We start from the raw sequence: 16,667 nt of genomic DNA on the forward strand, positions 1-16,667 counted from the left end.
AACCGCTGTGAAGATGCCCCGTGCCTCCACACGGACTCCTGAGGGGAGCCCGGCCGGCCGGCACCGCCGCTCCCTGTGTGCCCCTTGGCTCGCAGCACTCCGCCATCCTTGACTTATCCCTCTTTTTTCTGCAGGGCAAGATGACTGGAATGGAACCAGGCCCTCCCTGAAGGCCCCGCCGGCCAGGCCAGTGAAGGGGGCCTACAGAGAGCACCCATACGGACGTTATTAAAAAACAAACATGAGGGAAAAATATCAGTTATGAGCAAACAGTTGTTACTGATTCTTGTATCTCCCGGGATTCCCGTTGCTTTACCCACACCAGACAAGTAATTGTCTAACTGTTTTTCTTCGTGGCCCTTTTTCTCCCACTCCATCCTCACCCTGCATTCTGGCTTCTGTACGTAGTATTTTAAAATGAGTTAAATAGATTTAGAGGACCGACTTTAATTTTTTTTTTTAAGTGTGTAGATGGCTTTTCTTTCTTTGTTGTTTAGATAAACACAACTGTACCTTTTTTAATAAAAAAAAAAGTTGAGTTAAAAATGTTAGTTTCAAAAGTGACATGCTTTGCTTAGCAGTTATGAGATTAAGGTTTTGTTAACCTTTTAAGTTTGGTTTTAAGGAACCCATAAAAGTTGTAGTTGCAGAATCCCAAAGTAGGCTACATTTCAAAATTCAGGGCTGTTTTTAAGAATTAAAATCATAATGTAACGGTAGTAGCTGCCACCGTTTAAAAGTAACCTCAGATGTCAAACTTTCCTTAAAAGCAGATTGCTGGTGAATCTTAAGTTTAAATTTTAATATGAAGGATCCTCACACAAATTAAATAGCATTTTTTTAAAGGTAATTGACTTAAAAGAAAAAAAAAAAATTAGGTTTGTAAAATTGACTTTTCTTATGTGGGTTTTGAAATCTAGCCCCGAACATGCAGTGTTGAGAGATGCTTGGGAAGCAGATTTTCCAGTGTAAAGGGGTTCTTAGTTTGGTTCTATATGAAGAACTTTTAAGGGAAAAACAAATTAAAGCATGGCTCTAATTGCCCAGTGTTTGATATTAGAAAACAGAGTATTACATGAGTAGGTCTGAACTCTGTAAAATTACAGTTTTCTCATTTTTATAGTGCTTGGGCAGATAATACAGTGCAAGTTTAAAACTGACAAAATTGTCAATATTAGCAATCCCATTGACTTGTTCAAGTGTATCTCAACACTAGCTTTGCATAAAAAGGGACACTGCAGCTGAAAAAATGAGGAAAAATTTCACTTTGTACATAGGATAAAGTCCTAATTGGATTTGTACACTGTCCTCCCACTCTGTTCTTGAAGATTAAATGCTACATGTGTAAGTCTGCCTAAATAGGTAGCTAAAACTTGTCAAAATGTCTGCCGCAGTTTGTCAATAAAGTTTAGTCCTTTTTTAATCAAAGTAAATGTGATGAATTGTCATTTTTTTGTTGAGCAATAAAATAGCTATTTTTTTCAAATAAATTTAAATTAATGCTAAAGCTAATTGTCTTTTTAAAACATGGAGACATTCTAAAAATGGTGGTTTTTGTAATTCTCACAAAAAGTTTATCAAGCTCATTGAACGAGCTAAATTTTTTTTTTTAAAAAAAAAAAAGAAAGAAAAATTGTTTTTCACCCCCTGGAAGTTGTTGAAAGCAGTTTGTTGCTGGACTATGGCAGAAATCTGACTTCAGTCTGCTGGAAAGTGTTTATGGTTCTCTGCTGAATTACTGATTCAGATTTCAGGTGGCCTCACAGAGTTTTCCAGACTGCAGACTCCAGATTGAGTCTGAAATGGCTGGTTTAAACGTAGCGTGACAAAATGAATGCTGAAACATCCAAGGCTTAGCTGCCACCAGGAGGAGAAGGAAACTTGCTTTCTGCTTTACGTAAATACCCCTAACCCTTGGCTAAGATGATGCCCTTCCTACTTTACGGTAGCCTTTGCTTGGAAAGCCACTTAAAAATGTATCTTTGTTTGAGAAGGGTGCTGCAGTTGCTCCTCATATCCTTCTGAGAGGGTGTGTCTGTACAGATATATAATAGTTTAAAGTAAACTGCTGCTTAGAGAGACATGAAAAATGGTTTGTATTTCCCATCTGCAAAATGAATCTGGCACTCTAGGGGGAGAGAATTAAACTGCTCGGGGGTGAAAAATAGAGCATTAGGAACCAAACTGCTTGTTGCAGTGCATGATTGAGGGGAATACTTTAAAACAAAAAGTTGTATTTGTAGATTGTTATTAAAGTGTAAATAACTGAATTTTCAACAATGGTTTGGAGTCAGCTTTCAGGGCATAATGTCTTGCTTGATGAAAAGATCACCCTATACCCCCCTTTTAAAGGAAAATTATCGCAGGAGAATCAGGATGTGTAAAGCTAACATGCATCGCAAAACCCAAAAGGTAACCTAAATGTCTGATTTTAATAGCACATTTCTCTTTTACATAAACTGTGACGGCAACTTGCATAAACTTTATTGAAACAATTCTTCAGATGTTAATTTTAATGTAAAAATTTGCAAAAAATGTTTAAAATAAACATTTAAAAAAAACCACATGCTTCTGCATAAATTAGCAATAACTTTAATAATGTGCCCTTTGAAAATGCACTGTAATGTAATGTGGGCAAAAAGGAATCGGCAAGCTTAAATATCAAAAGATGTAAAATGACAACGAATATAGATAGTCCTGCTACTGCCAAAAAAAAAAAAATTCTGCTCAGTTATTTAAAAATGTAAAATGATGGCCCTTTTTAGACCCCAGTATTGATATTTACTGTGAAATGTTCAAAGCTCAGCTTAAGTTGCATGTTTTCCTTCCTGTGTAATTGCATGCAGGAATCTTTTTCTTTTGATTTGTGCTTACATTAAGGAGACTCACAAATGTCTTCAATTTGCAGGAGTCAAGAGTACATCGCTATGAATCACTTGGGCGAAGATGAGCAGGGGCAACACGAAGTGGGTAAGTTTGTTTATTTTTGCAACCCGTTGCAAGCTGCTGCCGTGTTCCGTGGGGGAGGTGGGGGGCGGCACCATCTGAGCTGCTAAATTGAAGCCATTCTTTATATACCCACAAATAAATTACTCTTGCGAAAGGCCAGTTACATGACTGACACTCTTGCAGAGGTCATGGTGTGGAGGAGGCTTCAGTATGTACCTGCCTAGAGCTCTCCCACCGAGATCCCGTGGAGAAGGAGGTTTAAGTGGATTTGAGGAGAGAAGGAAATGTGGTGAGATGTCTCTTGGCGCTGGTTCCCGGCTGAGGTGCTGGCCTTCATGAGAGCGCTCTCAGCAGCAGGGCAGCGTTAAGGTGGTTGTTACACCGTGCTCTAAAAACAGAGCAGCCCAAGGAACGCTCAGTAGGAGTTCCTATATGAGTCAATAATGCATTAAAATTGCAAAGTGCAGATTTTAGACCAGATGCTGCCCAGCTAGACCTTCCTGGTTCTACCCCTTCCACACCCCCATCCATGGGCTCTGAAATGTCATCTGGCTGCTCCTTTTTTAGGGCTTTTTTTTTTTTTTTTTTTGATGTTGCCAGAGACTGCTCAGGCAGTGGTCCTGCCGGCCTGGCTGGGACACGTTCAGCTCGGAGCCCTTGGGAGGGGTGATGCACCCCAGCACCTTTGGGTGCTGGTGCTGGTCAGCACCCACAGTGGCGGGGCTCCCTCTGGCGGCTGCTCTGGCCCCACCGACTTGCTTATTTTTCCAAGAAATACCTTAAAAAAATGCACACAAGTGCTTGCAAACCAAGTCGTACCTTGATTGGGGAGATTATCACGCATCGGTGCAGTGACCTGCTTACACAGCAAGGACACATCTCCCCCCAGGCCCAAAGGCAGCAGCTGTAAGCGTTTCCTTTGGGGACAGCTAATCACTTTCTCTCAAATCTCGAGATCACTGAAAGTCTGAGCTCCATAAATAGAAGAACAAAGAAATAAACTCTTGGAATGCTGAAGAAGTCTAATGGCTTCAAACGACAACTGTGAAAAGCCCTGGGCATAGGACATCGAAGGACATGTGTCTTATTTTATATGGAATTGTAAAGCTACCAAACGAGCTTCTCTTATCTTAGGAGTATTAGGAACAAGAAATGCTGCAGCAGAGTGAGATTACCCTCAATTCTTTGACTTTAACTTGAAAATTGGATCCGTAGTTTTCTGCTAGGGGAAATCATAACATGTCTGGATTTGTGGCCTGTTTATTGAATGCATCTTCATTTACAATGTAATTGGAACATCAATTTATATGGTGTTGTACCAATCTTTCCTATTTCTTTCTTAATAGGCACATCTTTTATATCAAGTGGAAAAGATTTGATAGAGATCATCTATTATGATGCAGTTTTTTACCAGTAGAAGTGGATCTTGTGACACTGCCTTTGGAGTAATACAGCTTGCTTGTGCATTGCATTTGTTGCATGTTTATGTGAAAGATTTTAATGTTATGGAGGATTGTAAATCTTATTATATTGAAAATAACTGTATATGCCAAAAGTATTTTGAAAACATGCCCTGCATCAAACATCTTCCTCCCTCTCATAGCATTGCTACATTCAGATTTTAGCCGAGAGTCTGCAGAAGCTAATTTGAGATCCCAAAATAGCCATCGGCATCGGATGTGTCTCTCAAAGTTGCTCTAATTAGCCAGACATTCCGGGGGTGATACAGGACTCACTAAAATTGGTGAGGGGTAGAGATTCCTTTGAGTACTGAAGTCTGAGTCACCTAAATAACCTTTCTTTTATACTGACACGTAGCCCCTGGAGGTAGTATTCTGCTGGCTGTGAGCTAACAAGCACCAGTGATCTTTCATCTCCTGATTTTCCCAAAGGACTAATCCACATCTTATTATTTGTTGGATTTTGGTAAAGACCATAAACAAGATAAAAGGCCCCCATTGTGCTTGGCACTGTACAGTGTGACGTACGGCAGCAGTCACATCTCCTCTGGGGAAGTGCTTCCCAACAATACTGTTCTTTTCAAGAGAAACTTGAGTCTAGAAACATCCTCCTGCTGCAGAGCACTCCGTGCCTCAGCAGTCCTGTCTTCTCTGGCCCTCGCTCTGCGTGGCCCCAGCTTCTTCAGCCTCTAGTCCAGCCCTTTGGTATAAATACTCAGGCTGGCCTTGCTTGGAGCTGGTACAAACCTGGACTTTACACTTCCTCGGTGAGGTCTCACCGTGCACAGCGGTTCATAGCCAGTATCTTGGACAGCAACAGGAGTGTGAAACTGAGCTTGCAGGAAAAACACTCCAACTGGTATTCCAGAGATGTCCCCAGCAGCTTTTCCTGGAAGGAGACTGTCATACCCTGCCCGTTCCTTAACCCTGGTTTCAAGTTGCTGTTTGGATTATTAAATAAAGCAAATGGTTACAAGCTTTATTTTATAACTTACCTATGGTATTTTTATGTTTAACTTAAACCGCTGTGCTTTCTGTAAAGCTCAGACGTTACCTTGATGTGGCCCTCTGTAAAATTCCATATTTGGCAAGTTGGGTTTAAGAGCACAGCTGGATTCCCTGTTCGGCTGTTAAAGCAGATGATTCTTTTTGTACAGAATGAGTTTTAAAATTTGTATGAGAGCATCTGTTACGAACAGAGCCAAGAAAAACAATTTAAATGTGCGTGTCTTCCCTTCCTCACCCCATGCCATTGCTCTCCTAAAAACCACTTGGGCAGAGGGTGATTCCTGCACCCTGGGACAGACCCTCCAAATGGCCCCAGAGGAGAAGAGACCAGCTGTGACCTGTCTGCTGGGAGATGTCGAGGAGAACAGGCGGTGCTGCTCACACAGCTCTTCTCCCGGCTGCGAGGAACAAGTACATATGGTGCTTTTGGGGGGGGAAGGCAGGGCTTAGGGAAATTCTTCTTTAATTGATAAACCTATAACATCTTGGATGAGATGTTGGACACATGCCCCATTTGTAAGCTTTGAGGGGGAGGAATTTCTGCAGGCTAGTCAGGGCCCATGGGAACTCCCATCTCAAATGTAGATGTTACTCTCTTTCTACTCAGGAAGCTCAGTTCCTGTGAGCACAGAGCAGAAACCTTTGCTGTTATTGCTCAGTTGAGCCTTCCATTGCTACCATATGTTTTAATGGAAATGTTTGCTTCCACGCTCATTTTGCTCCTTTTGCAAAGTGGGATGAATCTCCAACGAGCTGATTTCAGATCTGACGAACCCAGTTAAGATGCCGTTCGCTTTGCTGTGGCTGGGAAATGGGAACCTGCCAGCTCTTGGTGAGTGGTGGAAAACAGCGGAGCCTCCCGCGGCTGCCGCAGGTGCTGGAGAGCAGCAACTGTGTGTTGGAGTACTGAAATATAAAGTGTTTTCCAGTTGAAGCTGTTCCTTTTACCACTGGCTTTAGAACCAGACACACCAAAGGCTCGTACACAGCGTTAGAGACGCAAACCTGTTTTTAACCTGCCATTGGTGCATCCTACCTGTTACCTTTATCGTTGTTCTGGAAGATTGTGTTAAAACAGGTGCCTGGAGATTCCTGGTTTTTGATGGTTCTGCGCAACGTAGGTTTCAAAACCAGTAAGAAATAAAAGATGAGCCCTGTGAAAGTTCATTAATTTTAGAAATGGCTTTGCCTCCAGCCCAGGTTCTCAGGATTGTGTAACGCTCCATCTGTACTGAAGCGTCAAACACCCACAAGTTAAGGAAATCGATGAAAAATACTGCAAGTGGTTGGTAAAGATGGTGAAAACCGATCAAGGTGAATCACAGCATTAAAATAACTTGTATAGGAAACTGGCAAGCTCTTCTGTGGCTGGTATTTAGCGAGGAGTGTTCAACAGATGTTGGAAGTGATTAGTCATTCCCTATAATAAAGGCCTAACGTTGAATTTTATTTTTTTTTTTGGCTTTCAGAGGTGTGAGGTTTTTCTCTTGTTTCTCTTCCTGCTGCAGAGTTGCTGTTTATGGGAAGAGGCAGTTGGGGGGGGGTTTGCCCCGAGGGGGGTGTTTGGGGCGGGGGGCGCCCAGCGACGCCTCCAAATGCCCCAAGTGCTTCAGCTCCCGGTCCTCGGGGGGGGCGTGGCCGGGGGGGCGTGGCCGGGAGCGCGCGCGCGCGCGCCCCGCAGGAGGATTGTCCGCTGGCGGCCGCCATCGCGCCGCCCGGCCCCGCCCGCCATATTGTGCCCGGCGCAGGCTGAGCGGCGGCCGGAGATGGGTGAGGGGGAGCGAGCGGCGGGACGGACCCGGGGCGGGGGGGACGGGATGGGCGCGGAGGGAGAAGGAGGAAGGGGAAGGGGGGGGAGCGCGGTGAACCGGGAGCTGTGGGGGAGAGGGGCCGAGCGGCGGGCGGGGCGCTGGAGAGCCCGCGGCTGGCCCCGCCCCGCCGCCGCTGGGAGGGGGGCGGCTCCCGCGCCGCGGCCTGGCCCGGAGCCCCCGGGGCGCCCCGCAGCTGCTCCAGAGCCCCGTTCCTCCCTGCAGCCTCCGTGCGTGCTCCCGGACAGCCCCGGGAGGCTTCCCCCCCCCCTCCGTAGCCCCTAATGCTCCCTGCAGGTTTCTTGTACCCCGGTGGGGTCTCTCCAGAGCCCCCGGTGCTCCCCCGTGGCCCGTCCTGCGAGCCCCCAGCCCCCGCAGCACTCCTCAGGCGCCCGCTGCTCCGCCACAGCCCTGGCCTGCACCCCAAGGGCCTTTGTAGCCCCTTCTTACAGCCCTTACTGCTCCTCCAGAGCCCCTGTGGCCCCCACTGCTCTTCTCTAGCCCTCACTTGTGCCCCCAGGTTTCCCATTTCTCCCCGTAGCCTCTGCCTCCACCCCCGGGGTGTCTGTGGCTCCTGCCTGTGCCTCTGTAGACCCCAGAGCCCGTGGCCTGTGCCCTCACAGCCACCACTGCTCCCTCAGAGGCCCCGTCCGAGCTCCCAGAGCCCCTGAACTGCACTCCTGTAGCTCCCAGGTGTGCCCCCCCAAACCCCCCAGCTCTCTTCCCAGGCCCAACACTTTCATCCTACCACTTCTCCCCTCTTCAGACTCTCTTGTGGCGATGTCCTGGGCCTCAAACCCACTGTCCTCACCTCCCCGCGAGGTCCTGTCCCTCTGGTGCCCCCCACACAGCCCGTGTGTTGTATCCTGGGGGGGCCCCTGTGAACAGCAGTTACTCTGCATCCCCAGGTCACCAGGACTCTGTGTGCCACGGCGCATACTGGGGTTTTTGCCACCCCCCCAGTTCCCCCAGCGCTGCAGCCACCTCTGTGCCCCGCTGGCCACTGTGGTGTCACCCGTCTCGGGGTGTCTTTGCGTTTCTTGGCTCAAGCCCCAGGCACAGCCCCCTCACACCCTGTCCCTCATTGTCTGGGATTAGTACAGCACTTTGCTCAGCGTAAGCTTTAAAACTTGTTCAAGAGCACTCTCTAAGCCTTCAGCAATTTTTTTTTTTTTAATCCAGATGCTAATTGCTAAGTGATGCAAACTAGAAATTAGCAATCAGAAAAAGAAATATTAACCAATTGATGTGACCTGATCCAAGTTTCTTCACGGCTCAGATTTCACTTCTAGTAAGTGGTGTATTATCACCCCGTCCTTTCTCTGAGGTGTGTAGATTCTCCTAAGATTAAACAGGATCCGGAGAAGGTTTTTAAAACCTTGGTATTACTATTATTGTTTACACTGTGGCAAGCAAGCACGAGAAAAGCTAACTTTGGGCTTTTGAGCTCTGTGGCATGCAAACATACAACAACAACAAATGCCCTAAAAATGCTATTTTTTTCCTGTCTTGAAGCAAAAAAGGAAAAAGCTGGTTTGTGTGCTTTTGCAGTGTCCCTTTAAAAGAGCTGTGATTCCAGCACAAAATTGGGCGAAAGGGAACCTAGGAAATATCCCCAGTTTACTGAATCCTTTGGGCAAATTGTTTAGCCTCATCATAAGTGTATTGCTCTGCCTGTAAAACGGGGGAAACACCACAGGGATGCAGATTAAATTCCTTGTAAACTGCCTTGGGTTGGGAGAGAGGCATGAAAAGCTGCTTCCTGCTCCCGTGGAAGCCTGCATGCGTTAGGCTTTAGACTCAGTGAATCCGCAGCACCTTAGCAAGCTGCTGCATGTCGGAGCGTCAGGAGCTATCTGGGCCGCATCAGTAGCCTGTGGCAAATACAGGAGATGTAGGAAAGGGTTGAGCAAAGTTGGATTAACCTGCTTTGTGCTGCAAGTGATCGGTTCCCGCTGGTCACCAGGGGCGTGGCAAGCAGATGAGCCTTAAATATAAATCTTTTCCTTTTAGTTTTAAGGACTGAAGACATAAGCACGCAGTGAACAGCAGAGAAGCCACCTGGAAGATCAGCCCTCCGCCCCCTCTGTTGTTATGGCAGGGGGAAGGCGGGGCCCTAACCGCACGTCCTACTGCCGAAACCCCCTCTGTGAACCTGGGGCTGCTGGCGGCTCCGGCCATTCCACGAGTTCCTCTGTCACGGGCGTGCGCTCACGCACCAGGTACGTCCCGCTCTCCACATCCTCACGTCTAACCAGGCCGGCTGCTCCTCTCTGAGGGAGGTGTGAGGCCACCTGTATCTCCCCATCTCACATGCTGCTGGTTTTCCTGTGGCTCAGCGATTTGTTAACTCCCAGTGTCCATGCTGCATGCTGTAATTGGGATAGTGGGTTTTAATTTGTGGAGACTTAAGTGCTTTATCAGACCACAAGAGAATTCCAGGAGTGTTCAGAAGCCTTTAGTGTCCATTGAATGGAAAGTAAAAATAGAGAGAAAGTTTTATCCAAAAGCCTGACTCTGGAGTTCAGGTTGTTGCGTCTCCTGTGCCCTGAAGTTTATGTCAGGTGAGGCATTTCTGGGGTAGAGTTTAGCTAGGTCAGGTGATGTGTAGGCCGTGGGTTTTTTTCAGGTTCTAGCCTAGCTGGTTGGTTGCATTTCTACGACTGAGGTAGAGAGGAGGAAGGAGAAGCAGAGCACCGACAGCAATGCGTAAGCAGGAGGTGCCTTACGAACTCTGCAAAGAAAGTGTTAGATCTGTCTTAACATACTCCCTGCTTACGGCCCTAGGCCAAGAAATGTATGGGGATACAGTTATTCAAACAAGTCATTGCAAGGCCACAGAAGGTGGAGCAATCCACCGTGTACAGACTTCGCTGCGAGAGCGTGCACAAAGGTCCTTATCACGAGCAGTAATGCCGTACAAATCCACGCCCCGGCTCACCTCCGAGTGGTTTGTCTCTGCAGCTGAACCCTGGGATACCCATCACCTGCGTGGCAGCCCAGGCTGAGGAGTCCCAAAGCGCTTTCTGCTTCATGCGTGTGAGAGCCTTGTCGCCGCTCTTAGGTCTCCTGTGTCTGTTCAAAGCAGAAAAGACTTGTGTTTATATTTTATATTATTTTTATATAGCCCCTTTCTGTAGGATCAGAACAGCAACTTTTGTTCTGTGTGCAACTGTGTGCAGGAGCAGAGTTTATTGGTGGATTTATCAATCCCGAGGAGCTGAATCAGTCTTGTCAGCTTGGGAATCTGGGGATTTTAGAGAGACAGCTTGGCTTCCTAAAGTTTTCCCCTCACACATGACCTTAATGTAGGCTGTCAGCCTTCTGTTTTAAAAAGCAGGGACTAATCCACCTGTGTCCACCCCTGGGCTAAAAGTCTTTCTGCAGTCACACTCCAAGACTTTTGTGGTTTCGTTTTGGGATTTTCAGTAGGAGTTTGTGCTCTGTAGTTCCTTTGAAACCCACACCCAGATTCCTTTGACTGTTGTTATTTAGAGATTGCAAATCAGGAGAGATATATCTAGTATATATTAACTCCCTTCCCTTTGATTAAAAGGGTTGCTGTCTGGGATTGTGTGCGTGCTCACACAGGAATATGCACCTCTGACTAAACTTGTTTTTCCTCCATAGTTGAATAGAAGTTAAAGAATGAGAAAGGGCTTGTGTTTAATTGCTCTGTACTTCACTTTAAGCACTCTTAGAAATGTAAATAGCAACTCGAGGCCTAAAAGCTTCCAATTAATTAAAAAGGCCACTGCTTGCCCCTTGAATAGCAAAACACAGCCACAGCTCTGGAACCTGACTCAACGCAAGGGATTTAATACCAGATGACCTGGTGCTGTAGGCTGGCCTGGTTCCAAATAGTGCTTTTGCTGGTCAAATTCCTGCTGACATCTGCCTGTAACAGTCGTCCTAGACATCTTCAGGGCACTGAGGCTCCTGGTGTGTGTCAGCCATTGACCATGACAGTCAGCTTAGGTGTCTCAGTCAATATTAGACCCTCAGCTTCTAGAGCCTGAGGCTGTGGGCTGTGTTTATCTCAGGGAAGTGACTGCTGCCTTTTGCTTTACCTTGGTAGGAGCGGTTCAGGTACAGGCCTTTCCAGCCCACCTTTGGCAACTCAGACAGTTGTCCCCCTCCGGCACTGTAAGATCCCGGAGCTGCCCGTGGAGAGGAGTGTGCTGTTTGAACTTCAGCTCTTCTTCTGTCATCTCGTTGCTCTGTTTGTCCACTACATCAACATCTACAAAACTGTGTGGTGGTACCCACCCTCGCACCCGCCCTCGCACACGTCATTGGTAAGCACCAAAGGACAGCTGCTGTCCCGTGATACTCACAGACACTCTCTTGGGTCATTAGACATAAAGTTTTCTATATGTGTTTCATGCAAACTACATGTGACTCTACAGCCCTGGAGGGTTGCTCATGTGACTGTTATTTGGCAAATTTTGGGCACTGGCTGTCTGCTTGGCATTCTCTTTCTGATCTTGGAAGAGAGAGTCCGAGGAGAAGAGAATAACTTGGGAGATTCTCTGTTGAATGTGGGTTTCTGCTGCCTGATGGAAAGTGGAATCATTTTGTTTTTGTCACCGCAGAACTTTCACCTTATTGACTTCAACGTGCTGACAGTGACAACAATCGTCCTGGCACGCCGGCTGATCGGTGCTATTGTGAAGGAGGTAAAGTCCCAAGGCAGATCTCAGAACTGTTCTTTCCTCTCAGGCGAAATGTAAAGCTGTGTGTCCCTTTTGCAGTTCCAAACTCTTCTGTCCTTTTCTAAACAACTTTGTGCTATGTCCAAGTCAGAAACCTAGGCACGGTTTCTAATGGGAAGGACAGAAATGAGCCCCTTGAACTCTTGCTCATGACTCTGTCCTTCTGTGATTGTTTCTGATTTACTGTCTCAGCAAGACTGTAGAAATTCTTCCTTGTGAAGAACAGCATTTGGCTCTTTTCCTGTTCCCTTAATTACTCTAGCTTTCTGCACGGAGGGACCAGCGCAGGTTGGTTTCTGCTGACTGCGGAAGCTTTCTGTGGTGAGCAGGTCCAGGAGAGCGGGCTGGTCACACCGATAACTGCCAGACCTTAACGAGGAACTCTGAGAGCTCTGCTCATTCCCGCTTGAGGAGTGAGGCCCTGGGTTTGGGAGAAGCCAGATTCCAGCCTGCAGAAGGCCTCCCCTTCCCGGTGGCAGTCAAACAGAGCCCTTCACTGGCTCTTCCTTCAGGCATATGAAGTTGATTTTACAGACTGAGTGCTGCTCTTTTGCCGTTTGCTTCCTGTAGGAAGAGTGAATGAGTCTCTTCTCTGCCCAGCTCTTTCTTCTCTCCCCGCAGGCTTCACAGAGTGGCAAAGTCTCCCTGCCACGCTCTATTTTCCTGGTGATCACTCGGTTTGCTGTTCTCACTGGCACAGGCTGGAGTTTGTGTCGATCAATAATTCACCTTTTCAGAACCTACTCTTTCCTTAATCTCCTGTTCCTGTGTTACCCGTAAGTATCTCTTCTGTCACTTGTGTGTGATTTCTAATAGTGCTTCAGTGCAGTGGGTGTTGCTCAGTTGAAATGAAGCCTGAAAGTAAATAAGCACTTGATTACCTGCTAACAGAACTTAAACTACCTTTTTCCCTCTTGCTGTGTCACATTTCTTCTTGGTGGCAGGGCATATCTTTAACAGTTACCCATATATCAGCTTTAATGTGAGCATCCTTAGATTGCTCGCGTCCTCTGAAAAGGATTGTGTGCTTTTCTCGTGGTGTTCAAAGTACCCGTGACTCTGGTTTACCTTAGTTCTTAGTGCCTCTGCCAGGTGGAGTGAATCAAACAGCTCCTCTGCTTCACCTTAACTAACAAAAGGAAGCCAGTTCTGTTTCCAGTCAAGTCGTGGAAGTAGCTCCCTTCTCTCTGGTAGATGCAGGAGGAAACATCTCATAAAGATCTGAGACTCGGTGCTTGTGTTTGAGATCAGATTGGTGAAGGTCTTTTCTGGAGTTTATATAGGTACTAGATGCCAATTAGGAGCAGGATGTGGTCGTAACGCTGATCTGCTGCCAGCAAAGGCCTGGCCCAGGGAGCTCGTAAGGAAGTAACCACCTTTCTGCACTTTGCTGCTCCAGGTTTGGCATGTACATTCCCTTCCTTCAGCTGAACTGTGACCTGCGGAAGACGGGGCTCTTCTCCCAGGTGGCCAACATCGGTCCCAGAGAGACCAGCGAGGTGACCTCCAGGGGCCGAGACTACCTGACTGTCCTAAAGGAAACCTGGAAGCAGCACACTCGACAGATGTACGGCATGGAGGCCATGCCCACGCACGCCTGCTGCCTCTCCCCGGATCTCATCCGCAACGAGGTGGAATACCTGAAAATGGACTTTAACTGGCGGATGAAAGAGGTGCTGGTGAGCTCCATGCTCAGTGCCTACTACGTGGCCTTTGTGCCAGTCTGGTTTGTGAAGGTGAGTGAGGGCTGGCACTGCTCTTGCAGACTCATTTCCTCCGGGCATGGGGCTGGCGGCAGGGGGGACTCTGAGGAGGTGGACACAGGGTTGTGGAGGAGGTTTGGTTCTCGCTTCTTTCTTCGCTGGCACGAGGTCGGTCAGAGGTCTGTGTGCACAGGCAGCTGCGTCCAACCCATTTACTGAGGCCTCGTGAAAAGTAAGCAAAACCATCTAGGTTTAGATTTGCTTAAACTCCAGATAACAGAGGACAATATTGTCCTGGTCAGGTGTATTCTGACTGTTGGTGGGAGCGTGTGTCTGTCTGTAGCATCCATCCTGCCTCCCCCTGAAGCTGGCAGGGCTCCAGGCCGACCGTTCCTTCACACGCTGAGCTGTGAGGACAGAGCTCCAGGACAAGGGGCTTGACTATAACCAGGGAGGTGGTATGAAGGAGGATGGACCTTATTAGGATTCTTAGCTGTTTTATTTAAGTTACTAATACGTTGTACAGTGAGACAAATGAGTTGCAGTAAATCTGTCAGACCTCAGGGATGAGCCCAAGTCCCATCCCCTGAGGGGCTGGTGCTCCCACCCGTCGTCAGCTGAGCTAGGGGAGCACCAGGAACTCTCTCCCTATTTTTGGTGATGGGTGATGACAGCGTAAATGTTTCGCCGTGGTGTGTTCAGGAGTTGTATAGCAGCCATCCTATGTGGGCGCTTCTTTTTCAAGCAGGATTAATAGCTACGTGAAAAACCCTCGTTGTACCTGCCTGAGTGCTTTGTGTTGTGATGGCTTTGTTAGGTGAGGCTGTCCAAACACCTTGTCACGCATTTGTCTTGTCCCCCCCACAGAACACTCAGTACTATGACAAACGCTGGTCGTGTGAGCTCTTCCTCCTGGTTTCCATCAGCACATCAGTGATCCTGATGCAGTACCTCTTACCCGCGCGCTACTGTGACCTGCTCCACAAAGCTGCCGCACACCTGGGCTGCTGGCAGAAGGTCGATCCAGCCCTCTGCTCCAACGTGCTGCAGCATCAGTAAGGAACTCTCTCCTGGGGCTGGGGCTGGAGTTTTTGCTGGCAGGCCTGTTGGCGTGAGCAGAGGCTGGATGGGGAGCTCAGCTTTCCAGCCACCTCTCCTCCTCCTCTTACTGCTTAAAAAAAAACCAACAAGAGAAAGAAAAATGAAAGCAGAGCTGTCGGCTGACACATCCGACAGCTTACAGACACTATCTGCGCTGGCCACTTCCAAAACGCAGCAGGCAGATCTGATTTTTGGCAAGGTGCCTGCTGCTTTTGGCCACAGGTAACTGCAATTTGTCACTGCCATGGTTACACGCCTCGCTGGGCCAAACCCTGCCCTCGCCAATGATGTCAGCTTGCTGCTGCGGCCAAGGCTGTGGAAGGTGATGGTGGGGAGGCAGCAGACCCCGCTTCGGCTCTGGAGGTAGAAATGAGAGTGCTCTGCTTCTTTCCTGCAGGTGGACAGAGGAGTGCATGTGGCCGCAGGGAGTGTTGGTGAAACACAGCAAGAACGTGTACAAAGCTGTGGGTCATTACAACGTGGCGGTGCCCTCGGACGTCTCGCACTTCCGCTTTCACGTAAGATCGCGGCTCCTCGCTGGGGACCGAGGGGGGTAGCGCCTCGCAGGGTCACGGTGCTCTTGTCCTCAGCGTGTCCGAGGGCCTGAGCCCGCTCTGCGAGCGGGAGAGCTGCCCTGGGGGGGTGTGCCGGGGCGCTGGGGCCTTCCAGCTGACTCCCACGGCTCCCGTCGGTGCTGCCAAAAGGGTGACTCCAGCCCCTGCAAACCGGGGCTCTGTCCAGAGCCGGTCATGGATAAAGATTTTTAAAAAAATAAAAAAATGAGCAGCTGAGGGAACTGGGGGGGTTTAGTCTGGAGAAGAGGAGGCTGAGGGGAGACCTCATGGCCCTCTGCAACTCCCTGAAAGGAGGGTGCAGAGAGGGGGGAGGAGTCTCTTGAGCCAAGGACCCAGCGCCAGGACAAGAGGGAATGGCCTCAAGCTGCGCCAGGGCAGGGTCAGACTGGCTCTTAGGAAGGATTTCTTTGCAGAAGGGGTTGTTGGGCGTTGGAATGGGCTGCCCAGGGCAGGGGGGGAGTCCCCATCCCCGGAGGGGTTGAAGAGTCGGGTTGACCCAGCGCTGAGGGATCTGGTGGGGTTGGGAACGGTCAGGGTGAGGTTCATGGTTGGGCTGGAGGAGCTTCAGGGTCTTTTCCAACCGAGATGATTCTGGGATTCTGTGAAAAAGGAGTCCCAGAGGAATCCTCACCGGCCTCTGCCTCACACGTCCTGTCAAAAACACGTACCCGAAGGGTCTGACCTCGCTCGGTGCCTTATTGTGGTCCCTCCTACAGTTCTTTTTCAGCAAACCACTGAGAATCCTCAACATCCTGATTCTGCTGGAAGGAGCCGTCATCTTCTACCAGCTCTACTCGCTGATTTCTTCAGAGAAGTGGCACCAGACTATCTCGCTGGCTCTGATCCTCTTCAGCAATTACTACGCCTTCTTCAAGCTGCTGCGTGACCGTCTGGTGCTGGGCAAAGCCTACTCATATTCTGCCAGCAGAGACTCAGAGCAGAAGTTAAATTAAAACAGTTGCACTGATGCTCAGCTTATTACAAAACAAACAAAACAAGAAACCCTCAGAGCTTTGTATTTTTGTTACCACTGCTTTTTTTCTTTGATAACTGATGTAATTAAAAGGAAAAAACATATTTTTTTACTCCCAACAGTTGTTTGTGTGTTTGTTGTCTGGTAAAATCCCCCGAGAAGGCCTCCTCCTGTTTGTATTCGAGAGGAGTGATTTATTAACAACAGCCCTTAGTTTTGAGCAACGCAAACACTGCTGCTTCTGGAGTCGGAGCTCCAGCTGGCGCTGAGTGGGAAGATGAGAATTACAGGTATGTTTAAGCTCCCGACTTCAGTCTGGGTTCCTTTGTAAGGGGTGAGCCCTGATCCTGTCCTTTCCGGGACCCCAAAGGACCC

The 16,667-nt window shown here is 48.3% G+C and overlaps 2 protein-coding genes across 5 annotated transcripts in view; both read left to right on the plus strand.

The window, feature by feature from the left end:
* Positions 1 to 6,861, plus strand: part of KHDRBS1 (KH RNA binding domain containing, signal transduction associated 1) — a 22,952-nt gene extending 16,091 nt beyond the window's left edge. Inside the window, exons 9-11 of one of the 2 annotated variants that reach the window (XR_012620989.1) lie at positions 135 to 329; positions 2,909 to 2,970; positions 4,296 to 6,861. Coding sequence is in view for 1 of the 2 variants with exons in the window: in XM_074807346.1 (XP_074663447.1) it covers positions 135 to 232 (98 nt within the window). In the remaining variant the exon portion in view is untranslated. Of the gene's footprint in view, positions 1 to 134; positions 1,434 to 2,908; positions 2,971 to 4,295 lie in introns of those variants that run through there. The other variant, XM_074807346.1, reaches the window with a different exon arrangement.
* On the plus strand, positions 6,658 to 16,411 carry TMEM39B (transmembrane protein 39B). 3 transcript variants are annotated; one of them, XM_074807343.1, is made up of 10 exons: positions 6,976 to 7,187; positions 8,408 to 8,516; positions 9,239 to 9,447; positions 11,304 to 11,523; positions 11,821 to 11,904; positions 12,562 to 12,716; positions 13,340 to 13,676; positions 14,511 to 14,698; positions 15,142 to 15,262; positions 16,036 to 16,411. In XM_074807343.1, the coding sequence occupies exons 3-10, from the start codon at positions 9,320 to 9,322 to the stop codon at positions 16,270 to 16,272; spliced, it is 1,470 nt and encodes a 489-aa protein (XP_074663444.1). In that variant the 5' UTR covers positions 6,976 to 7,187; positions 8,408 to 8,516; positions 9,239 to 9,319; the 3' UTR covers positions 16,273 to 16,411. The 3 variants fall into 3 exon arrangements, with proteins under 3 accessions (XP_074663446.1, XP_074663444.1, XP_074663443.1); XM_074807345.1 differs by lacking the exons at positions 6,976 to 7,187; positions 8,408 to 8,516 and adding an exon at positions 6,658 to 6,731; XM_074807342.1 differs by lacking the exon at positions 8,408 to 8,516.
* The last annotated feature ends 256 nt before the right edge of the window (positions 16,412 to 16,667 follow it).

The sequence above is a fragment of the Strix aluco genome, chromosome 26 (assembly GCF_031877795.1).
Source record: "Strix aluco isolate bStrAlu1 chromosome 26, bStrAlu1.hap1, whole genome shotgun sequence".
Classification (NCBI taxonomy): Eukaryota; Metazoa; Chordata; class Aves; order Strigiformes; family Strigidae; genus Strix; species Strix aluco.

Coding starts and splice junctions, on each gene's coding strand:
- TMEM39B (XM_074807345.1), top strand. CDS start 9,320: ATGGCAGGGGGAAGGCGGGGCCCTAACCGCACGTCCTACTGCCGAAAC. Junction 9,448..11,303: donor GGCGTGCGCTCACGCACCAG/GTACGTCCCGCT, acceptor TTACCTTGGTAG/GAGCGGTTCAGGTACAGGCC. Junction 14,699..15,141: donor TCCAACGTGCTGCAGCATCA/GTAAGGAACTCT, acceptor TCTTTCCTGCAG/GTGGACAGAGGAGTGCATGT.